Source organism: Python bivittatus, unplaced genomic scaffold (assembly GCF_059951505.1).
Source record: "Python bivittatus isolate LINGU-HERP-01145 unplaced genomic scaffold, Pbiv_v1 ctg000340_np1212, whole genome shotgun sequence".
Classification (NCBI taxonomy): Eukaryota; Metazoa; Chordata; class Lepidosauria; order Squamata; family Pythonidae; genus Python; species Python bivittatus.
This window is the reverse complement of record NW_028277056.1, coordinates 30,368,477-30,388,622: the sequence shown is the minus strand read 5'-3', so window position 1 is coordinate 30,388,622 and position 20,146 is coordinate 30,368,477. Positions and strand designations below refer to the sequence as shown.

The 20,146-nt window shown below is 36.3% G+C and overlaps 1 protein-coding gene across 1 annotated transcript; it reads left to right on the top strand.

The window, feature by feature from the left end:
- Positions 1-39: 39 nt before the first annotated feature.
- On the top strand, positions 40-16,026 carry SFT2D2 (SFT2 domain containing 2). The gene is made up of 9 exons (XM_007428151.4): positions 40-240; positions 2,545-2,631; positions 4,129-4,214; positions 5,049-5,130; positions 7,159-7,194; positions 7,283-7,341; positions 9,510-9,539; positions 10,208-10,250; positions 12,366-16,026. Exons 1-8 carry the CDS (start codon positions 178-180, stop codon positions 10,245-10,247), a joined length of 483 nt encoding a protein of 160 aa, XP_007428213.1. The 5' UTR covers positions 40-177; the 3' UTR covers positions 10,248-10,250; positions 12,366-16,026.
- Positions 16,027-20,146: the final 4,120 nt, after the last annotated feature.

Sequence of the window (20,146 nt, the reverse complement as noted above, 5' to 3'; positions counted from 1 at the left end):
ATTGCATCGCCGGGACAGGATGGGCGGTTCTGAAAAGCATAGGGCGGAAGAAGAAATCTTAATGAGTGTCTGAGTGTCCTGTCTGCTGGGAGTTGTAGTCTTGGGAAGCTAAAGGAGGTTGATTGGTGTGGGTAGAAACGACATCGGAGCTGGGAAACTCAGGAGCGCCTGGGCCAAATGGATAAATTAAAGCGGGTTCTCAGTGGGCAGGACGCGGAGGATCCGGGACCTCTGGCGGAGGTAAGCTTCTCTTTATTTCAACAAGGTAAGCTGAAGGAAGGCGACGCTAATTAGAAGACGCTAATAAAGCGTCTTCTTCCCCCGTTTGGGTTGTGTTTTCTTTTGGACTTTCTCCTTTGTCTGTTTCATCATGTGTTGCTGCTTCTGTCCGCCGCCAGTGCTCCGTGTAGGCTCCCAAGCGAGCGCTTTCTGTCTACCCCCGTCTTCCTTTTCTTGTCCCAGGGATGTTTTGGAGTCTGTTCATTACTTCCCGATACGGCCCATTTAAGTCGGCTTTTCCAACCTGGCTGGCCATACATAGAACTTCCGTCATCCCAGCGGCTATATAGTTTTGGCTGAGAGTGGTGAAAGTTGTAATCTAAAACGCACTGCTGGGTTGTTTTTTGTTAAAAAACAACAACAACAACAACACTGTTTACCAGTCTCATTCTATTTATACGGCAAAGCTCTTGTGCTTTTAACCTGTAGTGTGATAATTCTAATCTTGAATATATGCACCGTGCTCCCTCCTACACGTCATGGCTGTATTAGCAGGATGTATTTGAGCCACTAATAGTCACATTTTAGCCCAGCAAGTTGAGCAAACTCAGTTCTACAGTTAGTTTATGGTACTATATTGTGTGAATCCAGAAAATTGGGTTATGTGAATGAATCATGGTTATGGTAAGCATGGGTGAGTCATATAAACATAGTGCTTGAGTATTTACTTTAATTGTTATTTCTTTTTTACACTTCCAGAATTTTCACCTTTGATATTATAGGCATATTTTTTTTAAAAGGAAGACAGAAATTATTGTCCCTTAGCCTTAGAAAGTTTGCCATTTCTCCTTTGGAACTTTATTTTAGTAAAATGGATGTCTCTATAGTTTAATAGGCACTGAAAAAGTACCCAATCCCACTTTGATAATTGTCATGGCTGGAGAATTAAGAGTTTTAAAGGAACATTGTCAAAGATGAAAGTATCTTAAGTCAGAATTTCAACATTATTTTCATGACATTTTACGAATTTTAAAATATGTCTCTGATATACTAAGGAAGTATCTTAAGCACAGAAAACAGGATAGGATCTTGAGGAGAAAATAAGGACAGCTTGTAACAGTATAACAAGCAAAGGCATTCTGAGCAGTATTTGCAAAACATAAGGAGATGAAGAACAAACAAACAACAAAAGCGTATCGCTGCGCTTTTATAAAGGTTATGGCTAAACGTGTGGTTTGATTAATCACTCAGTGGAATTGTCCAGAAATATAGGGACAGTGTGGAGTAGTGATTAACCAGTTTGGCTGGCATCTGGGAAAACCTAGATTTGAGTCAACCATCAGCTTTGGAAGCATACAGTAGTGGAAGGCTTTGGGCAGTCTTATATGAAGGGCCACAGATCTCTTCATGCCAAGAATTAGAAATGATTAATATTTAAAAAACAACCACCAACTTAGTTTGGACTATTTTAAAGTACCATATATTTATTATCATTAGATTTATACCGCACCTTTATGTGTACAACTCAAGGTGGTGTACATAATGCTGCCACCTCCTGTTTTCTCTACAACTCTTTGTGAAAGATAAGTTACTTGTTTTATTTTTTTCAATTAAAAAGTAGAAACTCCAAAAAATTATTTAGCAGGCAGCTTCCAGCATTATAAAAACAAAATTTTAAATGTAAGCTAAATAAAACTAAAACCAGCAGCTGTCATGCATAACATATAAGCAGTAAAATAGCAGAAAGAAGTAATTTAATGACCTTTGGTACAGTATAAATGTTAAACTAAGAGCACATGAGAAAGCTGGAAAGAAAATCCAGGCAACAGTGGAGGGTATTTTGGAACTGAGAAAGCCACTACTAGAAAAACTCATTCTGGTGCTACCATCCACTCCTTTAACACGAAGGAACCATTTTGTTTTTAAAAATATTTTAAATAAGTTATTGGATACTTCCTGCTATTGTTAAGCTGCTAGAAAAAAAATAGAAAGCAATAGGTACTGTGTTGCTTGACACTGATGTATGCCTGTTAAAATCATGACACAACTATTTTTAGAAGGGTCTTTTTAACAATTCTGTCTTAGCATATGGCAGCACTCAGCTGACCTTGGCTGTCCTTCAAGCCAAGTGGGATTCTCCTTGTTAATACTTATATTGGGTAGGAGGACTGGGCACTGTTGGCTAAACTGGGAAATTGAAAAACCATCCTGGAAGAAGACAGTGGCAAAACTCTGCAGAACACTGCCCAGAAAGCTTCATGGATTCAGTCACCAGGAACTGAGTTGATTTGACAGCATCCTTACTTTACCTTTTAATGTTTCCAGATAGCTGATGCATCTTCCTTAAGCTGGAGTACCAGACTGAAAGGTTTCATAGCTTGTTTTATAATAGGAGCTGTGTGTTCTATTCTGGTAAGACTTTAATTTCTTCTATCCTGATCATAAAACTGCCTTTTTTGGACAATGTCACCTGGAGTGCAAAATAGTTACTGACGCTGACACTTATTTTCAACTGCTTGCTGTTGTACATAGATATACCCTAACTGAAGCAACATATGTGATTTGGCTGAGTGGGTTTTGATTTATTCCCCATATAATTTGAAATCAATTAAAAGGGTACAATCCTATGCCTGTCCATTGTAATATAAAAATTCACGCATTTTCAACCTTTATAATTTAACCCAATGTAGCACAACCCCAAGGTTTAGGACTACTGCTATCTCCTAAATCAGTTTCATCTGACAAAAGGGAAAGTAAGGGATTGGATACATTATATATATATATATATATATATATATATATATATATATATATACACACACACACACACACACACACACATACATACACACATGCATACATACATACATACATGCACATACATACACTCACACATCTTTTAACCTTTTCATTAATTCAACTTACCCAGTGGGCTTCTGTGCATGTATTCATGAGTTCCACTCCACAAAATCAGACCACCTTCACATCAATTATATCATTCATGTTTTTCTTAGTTTCAAAGGCAAATAAATATATTTTCATTTTTTCATTTTGCTTGCTGATACATGCTTTTTACTATTTTCTATATTCTAAGCTGCAATTTACCATATAACATAGTCAAAGAAAATCTTGTTTATTTTTATTTATTTATTTATTAATTAAAGTTGTCCCCACCCATCTCCCCCCAATGGGGGACTCTAATTGAATATTAAAAGACTGTGTATATTTTCACTGCTTTGGAATTATGATTTACTGAAGGGATGTCAAGGTACATGCTATGCTTAATTGTTGTATATTGAAGGGCCAAAAAGAAGAAAATTTATAAATAAATAAAATGTAGTTCAGTAGAGTTTACTCCCAACTAAGTATACTCTGCATTACTGCTTCAGTGTATTTTTTCTAGCTAAACCATGCCTCTTTGCTTCTTGAAGAAAACTACATCATTTACCAAATTATTAACAGTAAGGTATGCAACAAAGTACTGCGGTGCAGAATACTTCTGTTCAGCATTCTGGAGGCTCTATTCCATTTCCTCCCTGTTGGTGACTCCTGATCAGGCCAGTGTCTGGGTCCACTGGGCATACTCAAAACTCACTGGGCTGAGTCCCCCCTCCACCCACTTGTACGTGGATAATGCTGTTTTTGCTAAGTAAGGATTAACATTGAAGAAGTCTGGGTTTGTGTTTGTATGATAATTGCTCCCTCTGAAAACAGGACATTGTATAAATCAGGATTTACTATTATACTAATGTTGCTTTTAAGCTGTTTTGTTAGAACACAGGGCATTAACAAACAGACCTGTGAGAATTAATAAGAGAATCTGAATCTAATAGCCCCTAATACCCTTATCTACAGGGCAATATGTACATTTCTGACAGACTCCTTATTTCTTTTTCTCTTCTTTTCTAGGGTACCTCCCTACTATGGATTCCCAGGAAAGGACCTGTCTTGTTTGGAGTATTTTACACCCTGGGGAATATCTCATCCATTGGAAGGTAAATTATTTTCATTTTGAACTTGTAGATGATGGAAGACTATCAGATATGTTAATGAGATGAGCATTAGTAATTAGAAATACTGTACATAGCTCTGGTAATTTTTTTTTTTTTTTTTGCTATATGGTTGAGTCAAAATATTTTGACTGGATATAATATTTGATGATGGTGAAGTTCTGATTTTTATAGCAGTTAGTCCATTTGGGAAATAATGCAATCATAATAACTTAACATGAGCATTCAATTAATTTCTTACTTGGCAAGCAGTAATATTCCCTAATTTTATTTGATGAGATTAAATTTAATCTAGGGCTACTGTATTGGGTTGCAAGATTTAGGTGCAGCTAAATGCAGCGAGGAATTTGTTTTTCTTGCATTTTTCTACTGCCATCTGGTAATGATTTAGATTTTTGCATCCAAATATGGTAGTTCTAATTTGGTCACTAGGTAAGTTTAAAGAAAAAGTTGTAGTGTCTCTTTAAACACATATACATGTAAAATTTTGTTTGTTTATTTAGGAAATGTTTATGGCTGTCCATCTTAACTCTGAGTGACTCACAATACAAGATGTTAGAAGCAGCATAAATACAAATACAAACACAAAATCCAAAAGCCGATGCATCTCACACATTATTCTCAATCACAAATTCACCTACATCAGGCTCTGCTAACTAGTGACTAATTCTGCTAACTAATTACTAACATAGCCCTAGTGCCTGTGGTTTTACAGCCTTCCGAAAGGGTCAGAGCCATCTGGATCTCGGGGGGAGGCTGTTCCACAGATTTTAGATTTGTTTTCTGCAGCCAGTTGTATTCAATATTTTTCTTTTGCAGTACCATCTTTCTTATGGGACCTGTGAAGCAATTAAAAAGAATGTTTGAACCCACTCGTTTGATAGCTACAATTATTATGCTTGTAAGTAATTCACTTTTTAGTGTTTTAATGACGAATGAGAATGTTCAGTTCAAGACTGTTTTAAAACACAGAGAGATACACTACAATCACATGTGGCTTGAAAGCTACTGTTTTGTGGTTTTTGAAGACCTCCCTCTCCAGTTGCATTGAAGAAATCCAGTAGTGAGATTTTTCAAGAGCTTTTTGCAGAAATAAACAAAATTGTATTTAGCCTTTAAGAGGTTTATATGTCTGGAATAACCCCACCTTAAAATGACTGAAAGTTAGTCCCACCACCCTCTTTGAGTTCTCATCATGGTTCTCAAAGACTGATTTTTTTTATGTCCACCTCTTGGCCAAAAAGGTTTCCCCTCATTCTTTTAAAGAGGTTTCATTAAATACTATTTTGCTTTTTATAAATTGCTTTTGCTCATAATAGTAAATATCCAGAGATTGCTGTAATTCTCTGTGGTTCCTAAGGGTTTTATAATGAGTGAGGCTTAGCATAGGAACATGCATTTTTTGTGTGGAGAAAATGTGCAAGACTAGGAGAGCAAGGGTTTTGCTGGCTCGCTGGCAACTTTTTTAAGGGTGCTGTAACTCTAAAGCTATGGTCTTCCCGTGAAACACAGGAAATGGGATTTATGGGGAGAGGGATTTAGAAATGTCTTTGTCTCCTGGGACTTGTTAAACAAAAGACCTCAGAGAAGCAAGAATTTTAGGACTGGGTTTGTGCCTGTCAACTCTGGGAGAACTGGTCCTAGTAAGGTAAAATTAGCAAGACAAGTATATGCAGAAGCATTAGAAATGTATATTTATTTTCAGTGCTGCTTGATCAGTTGGGTGTCTTTACTCCTGCTCCCATTCTCTGTTCATTTAATCCTCAATCTCAGGTTAACTACTGCTAGCTTTTGTATCCAGACCTATGATCCCTATAACTTGGTCTAGCTATTTTATTTTTAAATGACTCCATTTGTTGCTTTTGTTAAAATGAATCTGTTGTTCTTTGATACTCCACTGTTGGCTTTGTACTTAGCACCACACAGCCCAAACCACTTGAACCCAGTTAATAGGAAGAACTGGAGCCTTTTATTTAGAAGCTGAGTTTGGGAAAAGCAATCTCCTGCTTGGTTCCACCTTGATTTCAGATGAAAAGGTTATTTCAAGAACAGGTGGTGGCAGCATCAGTACCTGCCTAGTTAGAAATCTTTCACCTGGGGGAACAGTTATATCAAGATGCTTCAAGGACTCTGGGAAGGAGGAGGGATATTTATTTTATTACAAAGATTTATATGACCACCCGGTTCAAATAATGTGACTCTAAGTGGTGTACAACAAAAATAGACAATTGATAAGAAAAAAAGGAATGAAAACCATACATCATTAAAAATAACCCAAATATGACAAAATAATCAGTAGGGAACTCCAGTCACCTAGACCCAAATGCCAAGAGAGAGATAATGAGAGAGAAAGAGAGAGAGAGAGAGATTCACTGCTTCATCTTTGTTGTTAAAAACATATGTACCATAAACATGCATCATAATAGAAAATTAGAATGTAGGAATTGCATTGCTTTGCTATGGTGGCAAATTGGAGGTTTTAGGTTTTTAATGTTATTGTAATTGGATATCTGGCTGCTGCTGTATTTGGGTATGGGCTTTATTCTTTCAGGAAAAGGTGCTGGAATATTTTACAGTACCCAATACTTTGACCATATTTCTAGGGGATCCATAGGATGTCTTCTATCAGTACATTGCATAGGGTATAATTCCTAATTAATTCAGAACTTAGAAAATGCATACTTACCAAAAGGAAAACTTAGCTTTGGCCTGAACCAGCAACTTTTATGATGTGTGGGGGATAAAGAGCAATTACAAGTAACAGCAGCATTTTAATTATATACTTCAAGATTAACTATTAGACCAATGCTTATATGCTTCCTTGTTTGATAGTATCCTGTTTCTAGCACACATGTAACAGCTATTTGGTTGTACAGTAGTCATGTGTCTTTCTTATTCAAAGACTTTCTCTCTGTGTATCTTTTTTTAGCTATGCCTCATATTAACTCTGTGTGCAGCTTTCTGGGTAAGTAATCAAATTTACTATGTGACTAATTTGCCTTAACAAAATACCCATTTTTTGTTTGAGTTGTAATTATCTGTTTTCTTTTCAGTGGCATAATAAGGGGCTTACTATCCTCTTCTGTATTTTACAATTCTTTGCCTTGGCATGGTATGTATCACCTCATTTTCCCTTGCTTGTTTTCCTGTGAACTTGGATCTTTGGTGATAGCTGGAAATTCTTGTGCATTTAGGAAGGAAAGGTTTTCTTGTACCATCACAGATCTTGACTTCTTTTTAAATAAAGTCTACCATAATGAAGCCAATTATTTGGCTTCATATTTTCTCCTAATCCCCTAGGAATTTTGAATGCATTGCCTTAAATAACAATTTTTATTGAATTTCACATGAGAACCTATGGTGACATTTGCATATAATGCAAGGGCAGTGATTTGCAGGCTTGTGTGAACATTTGATCTCATATCTGGTGACACATTTGACTTATTCCACATTTGAATTCCTAGTTATTCCTGACATATGAATCTTAGTTCTAAAGTTCTAGCAAAGAGTCGGTTTGTGTAATGCTTAAAGGCAACAGGCTAGAAACCAGGAGACTAGGTTCTAGTCCACTCTTAGGTATGAAACCAGCTGGATGACTTTGGGCCAGTTACTCTCTCTCAGCCCCAGGAAAAAGGCATTTCCAAAATTCTTGCCAAGAAAACTGCAAGGACTAGTCCAGGCAGTTGCTAGGAGTAAACACTAACTCAAAGGCCCGTGCGCACATACACACATGCACACACACACACATCTTAATAATATTTTTCAGATATCTATCCTTGTTGATTTAAAATCTTTTATAATATTTTCCAGTAAAATAAATAATTTTGGGGTTTCAGAAACTGAACAGGCCCAAACTGAACAGTAAAGTGTGTTTCAATGAATACATTGCCATTTTGCAGATTTATAACCCCCAAATTCTTGCAATACCTGAAATAACAACAAGCTGGTTTAAGCTACTAATACTCTTTTGTGCCCAGGTTCTTAAACAAAACTATTTGCCTGCTATCTTTAAGTTGGACTTAACCAAAGTATCAGTTTTTCTTGTAAACAGGAATCAGAATTAAACTTCTACCCTAAATCTTCTAAATGTGTTTAATAAACTTTAATCTGAAAACAGCAACAACTAAATCTCAGCTAAAAGAGAAACCAAACTCCAGCCAAGATATTAAGAGTATCAATTTTTCAGTTATACTTAAAATAAATAAATAAATTGAATGCCTAAAAGAAGCGGAAATAGGCCCAATGATATCTCTGAAAATTCTTCATATGAAAGTGGCAATTTAATAAAAGAAAACAGAGGGTCTGCCAATCCCATAAAAAGTTTCTCAATTGCTTATCACGTTGCTTAAAATGCTGAAGAGGAATTAACATTGGATTTCATACACATACATGTGCATGTATGAAAATCAGTCTAGATGCTATATTAATTTTAACAATATTTTTTCTTCCCTGTAAACTCATTGGAATTTTCAGCCATCTATATAAATATGAGTTAGTGTTCAACAACAAAGGAATTTTTCTTAGAACAATTATTTGAAGATATTTAAGAACATTTGAACAATAAACAAACCCATTCTTACAAATCTCCTCAGATAATCCGGGTATGAATGAAAACATATTACTCCAGTTGGTTGAATGACCTACTAATTTAGCAAAGTGCTAAATAAAATATATAATAGCAATCTATGTTCAATTCCAATCACATTAATACCCCAGATATTCTTTGATTATCTAATAAAATAGGCCAGTAGTTTCACTATCAAATTTTATATGAGAGATGAATTTCTTATCAAAGTTCTCATTCCCAGTAATTCTCTTGATATAATATAATGAAAAATTCACACCATCTGTATAGAATGAAAATCTATGGGATACATGGTTTGAAGCATATAATACGTTTCTGCTAAAGTTGTACCCTTCCACTCGCAATGAAATATGATATTAGAGATGTTCTGAGAGAATCAGTTTCTTGAATGCAAAGCATTTATCTCATTGACCAGCCATTACCAGAGAGACCCAGAGAGAGTCCTGTTGCCATGTGACCCCTGGAACTTCATTCCCCCTATCCCTGAGATCAGTCATTGTTGTCCAGAAGTCAGCCTTACACAAAGTAACTCTGATCTGAAAACTAAAACAGTTGGTAGACTGCATTATATACCTGCTGCACAACACCTGCCTTCAGCCATGTGCAATGCAGGCCCATTAACGATATTGGATTGTGAGGGGAAGGTATTTTTCTTGATCTTGCTAATGAAGGTATTTGTGCCATTCCTTTTCTAGGTACAGCATTTCCTACATTCCATTTGCAAGGTAATCTTGATTGCCAGCATTTAGTTTACGGGACAAACACATTTCTTCCGTGATTCATATGGGTTGGAAAATCAAACTAACCTTAATGAAATGCTGTTCTGTGTGCCAGAGATCCAAGAATTACTTATACAAACTATGTATTTCCTGGCAGGAATGACAGGTACATATTGTTTTGGTGAAACACTGCCATCAGTGTAGAGAGTTGCTTTACAAGTGGGCATATCTGAGTGCTGAAAAGTTGTAATCTATGTAATGACAAAGGAAGATGAAAAACAGAAAAGATATGGAGGCTCATGGGTTTGTGATTAGTTCAGAATCGCATAGTAGACATGGATAGCTCTAACTAGTTTGGAGAAGGAAAGGTTTGGCAAAAACAGAGTTAGGGTAATGAAGACTTTCTATGTAAAAGATTTCTCCCTGTCAGGATTCCTAGGAGATACGAGTTTTGAGATAAGATCAAAAGGAAATATGAGAGTTTGTTTAGTGTGGTTAGTTTAAATAAGGCAGCAGCTAGGTTCATATACTGCCTTAAGTCATAATATGGATTACTTGATTTTGGCTTAGCAAAACCCTGTTAGTTGTGGCTTTATTAATGAACCGTGCCTAAACATCATGGTGTTGTGTAAACCTAGTCACAGTCTTAGCTTTATCAACATTTCTTTTCACAGAGACGCTGTGAAAAAATGTTTTGCTGCATGCCTCACATAACAGGTAAGCAAGTAACCTCATAAGTTCCAGAAAATACGGTGATTGTCAGTTACAGTAAAATGGTTATATCCTCCTTTTTAGCCATGCTCATCTTAATTTATAGCAAGGAGTAGGGTTCCACAAACCATTTGGAAGGGCCTTGGAGAGATAGAGATGCTTTGACGTTCAAAGGAGCAGGTTTTTTGAGGTGGTTTGAAAATGTTGTGGAAAATTCAGAAGTACAGAACACAAGACTGAGGAGAAGAAACCATGTTTATTGCAATGATTGTTGGATGCCTGCTTTACAAGAAAGAGGGAACCCAAACAAAAAGCAAAGATTTTTTATAGAAGTTGAGAGCTACAAGGGAGGAAATCCTAGGGATCTGATTTGCTGGCCAGGTTGGGGAAGATGGGCAGGTCCTTGTCAGTCTGTCTGGGTTTAGTTCTTTTGTTAGGCAAAGTGGCCCTTTCAGGAGGGCAGCAGAGCTGGAGAAGTCCATTGTGAAGGAGATGGAATGTTGAGGTCATCATCTGATAAGGAGATGGAAGATTGGGATTTCTCAACTTCTTACTATGTTATAATTTCTTTATTAGAATTGCCCTTGGGCTATACTGTTAGTTGGTGAGGAGGTTTCTATTCTTTGGTTTAGGTGGGAGCTTTCTCTGGGGATAGGGAGGGTCAGTTTGGGTCTGAGCTGGAGAGGAGCTGGATTTGACCCTGATAAAGTCCAAAAGACAGGGAGGAAAAGGGTGCAACCTCCATTTTGCTTGTTAGATTTATTTTCTCCACTACAAGAAATACTTTGTACAGCTTAGTAATTAATACATTAAGTCTCAGTATGTTTCTCTAATGCTCAATCGTCTTTGGGGATATGCTTAAAGTAATGAAAAAAAATTAAAGTTTATTTGGAGAATGGTCCCCAATTCACTGTATTTAAATGATAGCCAAAGCCAAAACAACTTACTAAGGTGTAGGAGCCCATTACAGGTAGTCCTCGACTTACAACCACAGTTGGGACCAGAACTTCCATCTCTAAGCGATGCGATTGTTAAATGAGTTGCGCCCAAATTTATGACCTTTTTGCCATTAAGTGAATCACATAGTCGTTAAGCAAATCTGGCTTCCCTCATTGACTTTGCTTGTTGGAAGCCCCCTGGGAAGGTCACAAATGGTGATCATGTGACCCTGGGATGCTGCAACTGTCGTAAATACACGCTGGTTGCCAAGCGCCTGAATTTTGATCATGTGACCACGGGGATGCTGTGATGGTCGTAAGCAGGAGGACTGGTTGTAAGTCACTTTTTTTGATGCCATCGTAACTTCAAATGGTCATTAAACAAATGGTCCTAATGTGGGTCTTCTGGGCTGTGTGGCCGTGTTCTTGAAGTTCTGTTTCCTAACGTTTCGCCAGCACCTGTGACCGGCATCTTCAGAGTGCAGGAGCACAGACAGGAGCAGTTCTCAGCCCAGGGTGATGTGACCCTTTTGTGGGTATTTATAGAGATCTGGGGGGGGCGGAAGAGGGGATTGGGTCTGTGTGTGGGGGGGTTGGGTTACTGAGTGGCTGCTTGTTTTGGTGTCAGCCTTGGTTTTGGTGAAAGCCTTCGACAATACAAATGGTCCTAAGTTGAGGACTACTTGTAGTTCAATATAACTTCTACATAGAATAAGGCAGTTTGAGGATGTTATAATACCTACCTAAATGTTCCCATTTTCTTCATTTAATACTATGGAATAAACATTTGTAGATGTGATGTGGATATTTTAGACACTCATATTATGATGGGCAGCAAAGGCTGTGATCTTTCTGGTTAGTGAACGTTACTTTGTTTTCAAAAGCTTTTCTGTATGTGGGTTCCAGTCTGAAGACATGTATCAGCAGTTGAATTGCAAACTAAAGGACAGACTGTGAGAGGGGTAGGATTTTTTTTAAAGAGGAATATTCATTTCTGTTTGTTCCCAAAAAGAATGCCTTCTGTTACTGCAGTTAATACATTCTATTATTAACAGTGCATTCCCATTTGAAACTGCAAGACACCGTGTTAGAAGAGCAGCCTTTTCTGCCTTTCATAAGATAAATCAGATGAATTAATGGAAAAAATGGCTATGAAAGTTTTGTTTTTGCTACTTTTTGGCAGGCCAAGTTGGGTATCTTCTTACACTGAGGACTAGAACACCTGCACAACCAATGACTCTTGAAACAGCACACACCTGCCTAAGAACAAAGCATTAAGTTGTTAAGTAAACTTGTGAATCAGAGGACAAAGCTACCAAATATTATTCTCCTGAGGATAATGAATTTTATGAAAAATCTCAAGATAAACTATGCCTCATTTTCACTGGCAAAACTAATACTTAATGTGTAGCACAAGAATCTTTTCTTCAAATGATTTTATTTTGGAAGTTACATGGATATTCTGGTAATTCTGAAGGAAATGGGATGAGATTTTACTACTTTCTATTAACATGTTTGATTTAAAAAGTCCAAAGAACAGGTTATGTATTGGAAAACACTAGCTAAGCATGTAGTGCATTTTCTGGGGCTCTCCATAAAGTTCTTTTAGTTTCATGCTATCAAGAGACCATTTCTAAATGTCCTGAGTCCTTTATCTTCTAAAATTCATGATTGCAAATTTTATGAGGGAACTTAGTGGAGTTAATTTGTTGTCTCATAACAGGATAGCAAGTATAATTCCTCACTCTAAGTTACATGAATCATTGTCTGACAAGCAACAGAATCTGTAGTTAGCAGAGAAAAGTAGGAGCCATAAAAATAGATAAGAACCCTTCCATTTCTACAAGCATTTCTATTCATGGCCTTTTACACATGTTGCCTTGACATAAAATGACATCAAGACTTCTGCCTTTATTGCTAGCTAACTTCTTCTCTGTAGTGCCTCTCCCACCATCTTCATGTTGGCCAAATATGACAAAAGTGGACCATAATCTAAGTGGGGAGACAAACATCTCAGATTTTGAATGCCCTCTTTTCCCATCTTATCTTTCAATATTTTATTCCTGTTGCATTATTTATCACTGTGGTAACTCATTAAAGAGGATCATATTATGTTTCATGTTCTGGTTTCCCAGTAGAACAGTATACTAAGATTATTTAAACTAGCAGACACTGGCATATTGGCAATTTTTGCTGCATTCCTTTTGTCCCATTTATGCATTGGCATATTCCTTGGTTCTGTCTCATAAGAAGGAAAGTTAGTGTGTGTGCATGTTAAGAGTTATTTGAGAGTATTTGCAATCGGTTTATCTTGATGATGTACTATGCTTATTTAAAAAAAAAAATCAACAATTTTGCCTTTGGTGAAATTCATGAGGATTTCAATGAGGAGTACCCACATTAATTCTAATTTTGTACACAATGGAACCAATGTTTGTAACTGTCTAATTAGCTAAGTATAACTTCTTTGATAAATATTGTTGGCTGTTTTACTCTAAAGATCTTGGAAGGTTAATTGTATCGTGCTGCCTTACCAAGCAAGCATATTTGGAGATCTGCAAGCTTGACATTCATGGAAGAATTCATTTTTATTGTAACTCTCTTTTGTATTTCGCTGATAGTGAGTATACACTGGTTATAAATGAATAGAGAGAAGACAGTTTTAAGTAATGTATTAAAATTAGGTGTACAAGGCCTCTGTCTTAAGGATTGAATATGTAAATGCTCCATATGTGATTTTTTCCTATATCTGCTGTCTGTGGGAGCATTTAAAATTATCAATGCTTTAAATATGCAACTGCCCAGATCTGTACATTATAAATTTTGAATATATTGTATAGATGTATAAGTGTGTATATTTAATATCCTGTTTTTATAGTGAGCCAATGTATAGGTATTAGTGATAGTGGTAATTGCAAACTCCCTTATGGTAGATTGTTGTGGCACAAAAGGACTCTTAAAATACGAAAGTCAGAATTTCACTTGATGGTGCCTCTTCCTGATGCATTATTGCAGCACTGAAAAAGATTGGGGACAACATTTTAAAAGATACAAGTTCCTTACTTGTTTCAGAGGTAAATTGTTATGGTGGACAGGAGAACTCTAAGCTTCATATATTCCTGTCTTGGCTTTTAGCGTTACTTGAATATAAAGTGGTGAGAAATTATGTGTAAACTTGAGGGGTTTGGTGAAGCTTGCTTTTTTTTTTTTTCCTTGAGGATTTCCTAACTATGTAAATCCTTTCTTTTGAATACCAGCTGAGATCATATTACCGTTTTCTCTATTAATGTCTTCAGAGAGTTGAACTTAACATAACAGCTGCTTCTGATGTGCATTGCATCTTACATTTATTTCTGTTACCTTTGAGTAACAGAAGGGTAGTAATAGAAGTGCTGGAAAATGCAGATATCCACATCGAGAAATTCATAATTTCATACCAGCTATTGGATTGGATCCCACTGGGTCATACAGTTATCAATTTCTGCCTTTATATCTTGCTGCTCCATGTTAGCTTTCCCTAACTTGATGCTCTCCAAGTAGAAATGAAATCCCCTAACTTCCTAATCAGCATGAAGTCCTCGTGGAATCATCAAATTGGGAAACACTGCTTAAGAATGCTGTGGTAGCAAATGAAGAAGAAAGCCCTTTAAGTATATTTTGCTAGGCTTTTTAAGTCTTTGTAGAAATAAACTTCTGTCCGATATGTCTGTCTGAAGTAGTAGGTTTAGTTTAGGGAGAGAATAAGAGAATTCTCTCAAATACCAGTTGCAATAATGTCCTTGCTTACAGAATGTGAACCTGTTAGGCCAATAGTAAGATCTTGCACTTTAAGACAAAGAAACCCCAAATGCTCTGTCTTGCCTAATTCTTAAATTATTATAGTACATATTCAATAGTAATTGAACCCTTAAATTCGATTTGAGTAACTTCCAATTTTTGACCTGGCTGAATTCTTATTAGGTATATTTTAAAATATGTTTAATATAATGTTATTAGAGGTATTGAATGTCTGTGATAAAATAATCTTTGAGTTATTTCTTTCCCCTGAAATATAAAGCTGTGCTAAATATGCATTAAGGGAGCAGGGCACTGCTACCTTGATATGGTTGTATCACCTAAGTTCTCAGTAACTTTGTCTCTGAGCCAATGTTCAGCCTTTATGTTCTTGCAAACATAGAATAAGATTGTTTTCTGTTTTACCCCATCCCTTCATATTGTCAGTTGTTAAATCACTTATCTTTGTGCATTATTACTGTACTCTTATCACAAACTCTGCCTTAATTGCAAATATGCTAGTATTTCAACCACTAAACGTAATGTGATGTGTTTGAGATATATCTTTGAGGGGGCATGGGAAGTGAAGTGCCTACCTCTGCAGTGTGACCCAATCATGCTAGCAGGGATTTCCATAATAAGTAGAGTTATGCAAAGCATTCAAAAGAGATGCTTTTGAAGAGTACACAGTGCACATGAAGCACCCCTCTTCAAACTACTAAAACACTTATATTTTGTGCAGAGTTCAAAGACAGAGCTTCAAAATCTGTCTTTCGCTGAACTGGTTTTGGAGCAGCCACATGAGGCTTGTAAAAGACACAGCTACTTTAATAAGAGAGAAGAGCTTTCTTTGTGTAAAGGCAGAAAGAAAGTACCTCTGCTGAGTGCTTTGCAGAACCCTCGTAATAAGCTATCGATTCTTCAGTTTGGAAAAAAACATTCCATTTTTGTACACTGGCTTTTGTAACTTTTTCTGTGTGCTGGAAGTTTTGTCTGCCTTAGAAGAAATTATCTTTTGAAAGGAATTCTTTTTCAGCACTCTGTCTTCTGTAATAAAACTGTTTTCACAACACGTGTATATTGTGTTTTCAATAAAGTCAACGTTGCTGAAAATTTTCGGAATGGTGAAACTTGCTACTGAAGCTGTATCTTCTGAGAACATGTTGGTGTTGACAATATATTGTAATGGAGATTAGGAAACATTCTTTAAACTTAAACATGTATTTTGAAGCTTTCAATTTATTTCTTGAATTTGGAGCTAGAAAATGAAATTTTGTAGAATATAGCAGCAAGGAAAAAATACTAAGTACTAGAACAGATTATAAACAGGTTCAAAATTATGTACTGCATCAGTGCACACTTTATTGCTTTATTTAAAGTAACAACATACAATCTTGCTATTGTGAAAACTGAGGTAAACAAGTGTTTTAGAGTCTCTTGGAAATAGTGATATATTTTATGAACATTCTTCTCTTGTCCTTAGAGAAAGGAGGAACTTGTCAAGAAATCTGCTTACTGATTATGCATGTTTACCAGATCAGCTCCAGCCTCATATTGGTTTGCATGTTTATGAGTTAGAATATGAAATGAATTAAGTCAAAATGTTGTCCTTCACTGACATCTAAACATAACACTAACTAGTTGAAACTATCCTGAAATTCCTTCTTTATGAAGATGATGATGTGGGAAAATATTTCTATTGAAGCTCTCTGGATTTTGATTAGGTTCAAAAAATAAATGGGTACAATAGATACTGTTATAGTGTAAACTAAAGCTTCAGTTAAAACCTTTTAAAAAAACTTGCATAATTTAACATTCTTTCAAATCAACTTTATTAATTTTGATCACATATAAAATAGGTACAGATAAAGGAATTATTAAACAGTGAACTAAACAAATCTAAGTTGTTGCTATGTAAAATTAGACAAAAATAATTGGAAACGGTTATAATCCAAAGTTGTCAGTAAATAAAAATGTATAATATTTCTGTGAAAGCAGTTTAATTTCTATATGAGACTTAGTAAACGTAATACTCAATTAAGATACTTGTTAAGTGCCAGTAACAATCTTTAAAAACTTGTGTCCTATAACTAAAATGTGTCTCTTTAAAATTTTCTGAAATATTTAACCTGAAGCTCCTTCAGTTCTGTTCCTACAGAACTGGCTGGGGAATTCTGGGAGTTGAAGTCTGGACATCTCCAAGCTGTCAAGGTTGAGAAACATTGCTCTATATGAACATGCACTGAACAAATAGGTTTCTTACTAGGTCATACTTTTAATAAAGAAAGGCCACGTAGAAGCTCCCAGCTTCAGTTTATCCTAGGCAAAAGTGAGTGAGGCTTATATGAAATGCTGGAGAGTCAAACCCAACTTCTGGTGATTTTATACACATGGCCATGTAATTTTTCATTTATTTATTTATTTATTTGCCGACCATACAGAAGTGGTTTGCCACTGCCTTATTCTGAGATGTTTTTCAATTTCCTAGTCTGGTCTGGAGCATTGACATTCCCTGCAAGTCTCCCAGCCAAATGCTAACAAGGTTTTACCTTGCTTACTCATCTGGTTACCGCAATGCACTATAACCTATTGATTATCATAATGGGATGAGAATACAAGAAGTGTGTACCTAGGATATATGCTGATTTAGTCATCTGATCCATGTGTCTAATAAGATCTAAGCATAATAATAATACCGCCTAAGTTTAGATGGCAAATTGAATCTTCACAGGAAATTCTTTATAATTTGCAGAGGTTTTCTTTCTCTATTAGATTTGTTGAACTATTTGTCACCCATACAGTTAGAACACATACTTGATAGATGGAGTCTTATAGATTGAGGCAGAGAAACATTTTCTGAAGTGTGTTTTGCTTGCTTCAGCTTTTTAGTAAGCGTGCTTGTCACAATAGTGCTTAAATTGAACCAAGAAATAATCAACGAATCAATCTGAAACTCTTTGAAGCCAACAGGCTTACATATAGCAGGAAAAAAATATTTTTCCTCTTTAACTGATATTTAATAGCTGTATTTTCTTACAGACTTTTCTACTGACTATAATAATAATAGAAAATTCTTGATCAAATGAAATCCATGAGAAGCTAACTCATTCTTTCCATCTCCTGTCCCATTTGAATGGACTCTCTTCCCTGAACATTCAGTTCCAGAAGCTGGGGAAACTAAATATCTATCTAGCCATGACATCCAATGCCGAGTCATAATTACAAAGGACAAAAAGACAGCAGGTTTGCTGGTGTTCTTTAATCAAGGTTTGACACCATCAGTAATTATTGGACTTGAAGTGATTTAGAAAAGATTAGTCTTTTCATTACTTTAGCAGACATGTTCAGAAAAAGGGCCAATTAACTTTTGCTAGTGGCTGAGATTCACAGACAACAGGGCTTATGTACAGCAGTAATGTATAGGTAAGTACTTGTTAATAGCATACAGAAAATTCTGTTTTCACAAATTTCAGAGAAACAGAGGTATCAATCCACTCATTTTTCTAAAGTCTGGAAAGTTTGAGTCTTGCTTGGGCCAAATACTTACTTTTGATCCCTTCTGTTGTTAGGAGATACCTTATCCACTGAGCTCTGGAAATTAAAGGCTATTAAGTATAACGCTGACAATCCTAATTTAAGACATCCCATTAATAATAACAAATGCTCAAAGGCCAGCTAGTGGCAGCATCTTGCTAGCCTTGGCTGATTTCAAGAAGCTAAGCAGGATTACTATTGATTAGTACTTGGATGGTAAACCATTAGGAACATGAAGGCAGTAGGCTTGATCAGGAAGTTGAGGAAATGTCTTGGAAGAAGGCTGTAGCAAACCATTTCCACACTGTTCCAAGAAACCTACATGTTTATGTCTGTAGCATCAATAGGTGTCTATTGCTACTCTCAGGAGAATTTACTTCTAGCTAGGTTCGGTAAATTTATTTATTTATTTATTTTCAAATTTGTATGCCGCCCATCCCCCCCAATACTGATGCAGAATCTATCCTCCATAAAACTTATGAAGAAGCAGTAAATCCCATTAGTAATAGCATTTGATGCCTCTTCAGGAAACAGCTACTCATTAAAATCATAACTCATAGGCTCTCTTAGTATTTTTTATATTGGTTTAATTCACGGCCTAATTATCAGAGCAGTGTTAGGTACTGCTACTTATTTATCAGCAAAATTATTTCCCTTACCTGGAGAAAGTGATTTCCACACAATGCCTTTGTGAGGATTGGGTGAAGTTTTAGGAACAGAAGTATGAGGTAATAAAAATACTTTGCAAACAGCATCCAGTCAGTGAACCAAAGGTTCTTGACTCTACAGACCTGTCCATTCCTTTTCCTTAACACCCACTGGTTTGAAGTAGTGTATCACATTCACCTCCTAGATTAGATTCATCTATTTCATATTCTTGCTACTACAGTGAGCAGCCAGAAGCAGAGTATTTAGTCAATGCCTTCCTCTGCAGTTATTCCTCAGTGGTCAGTATTCAATGGCAGATAGCCTATTAGCAGATAGTAAACTGATTACCAGTTTTGAATGCTGGAGTGAACAAGAAGCATTAGAATACTTTTGGAAAAACAAATAATCCCTTCTCCACCCGCTTCACTTCATTTCAGGGCAGGAATCCTAATGCTCTAGGCCACATGTGGTCCATGAGCACCTTTTTCTGCCTCCACAGTGAGATTCCCCTCTGACTAACTTTAACTCTTGTTAGCGACCCAGAATCACTTGGTGAGTGGGCAGCCGTATACATTGGATAAATAAATGAATAATTTTGCAAAAACTGGTAAATTTCCCACTATTTTGAGGTGGGAAATAAATAAAAACTGCAGCATAATCCACTAAAACAGGTTTTACATTTTTAGAAACAACAGCAACAAGCTGGAATTCTTGCTAAACCCAGGAAAAAACAATATTTCAGCCTGCTTTATGACAACAACCCTGTGCGCTTTGCATCAGAATACTGTCCGCAATATCCCTTACTTTCCCCAAAGTACATAGATTGGTCATTGCTGTCCTAGAATTTGCTAATCTGGCTTGCAAACAGGAAACTCATGTGAATTGTTCTCCAGTATAAAAGTGTAGTTTGAAGAGGAACAGAAGTTTTCTGTTGACAATGATATAATGAAACACAGGGAAATATACTTGCTTCAAGAAAGGCTAATATATCCCACAGTTTGCTTTTCA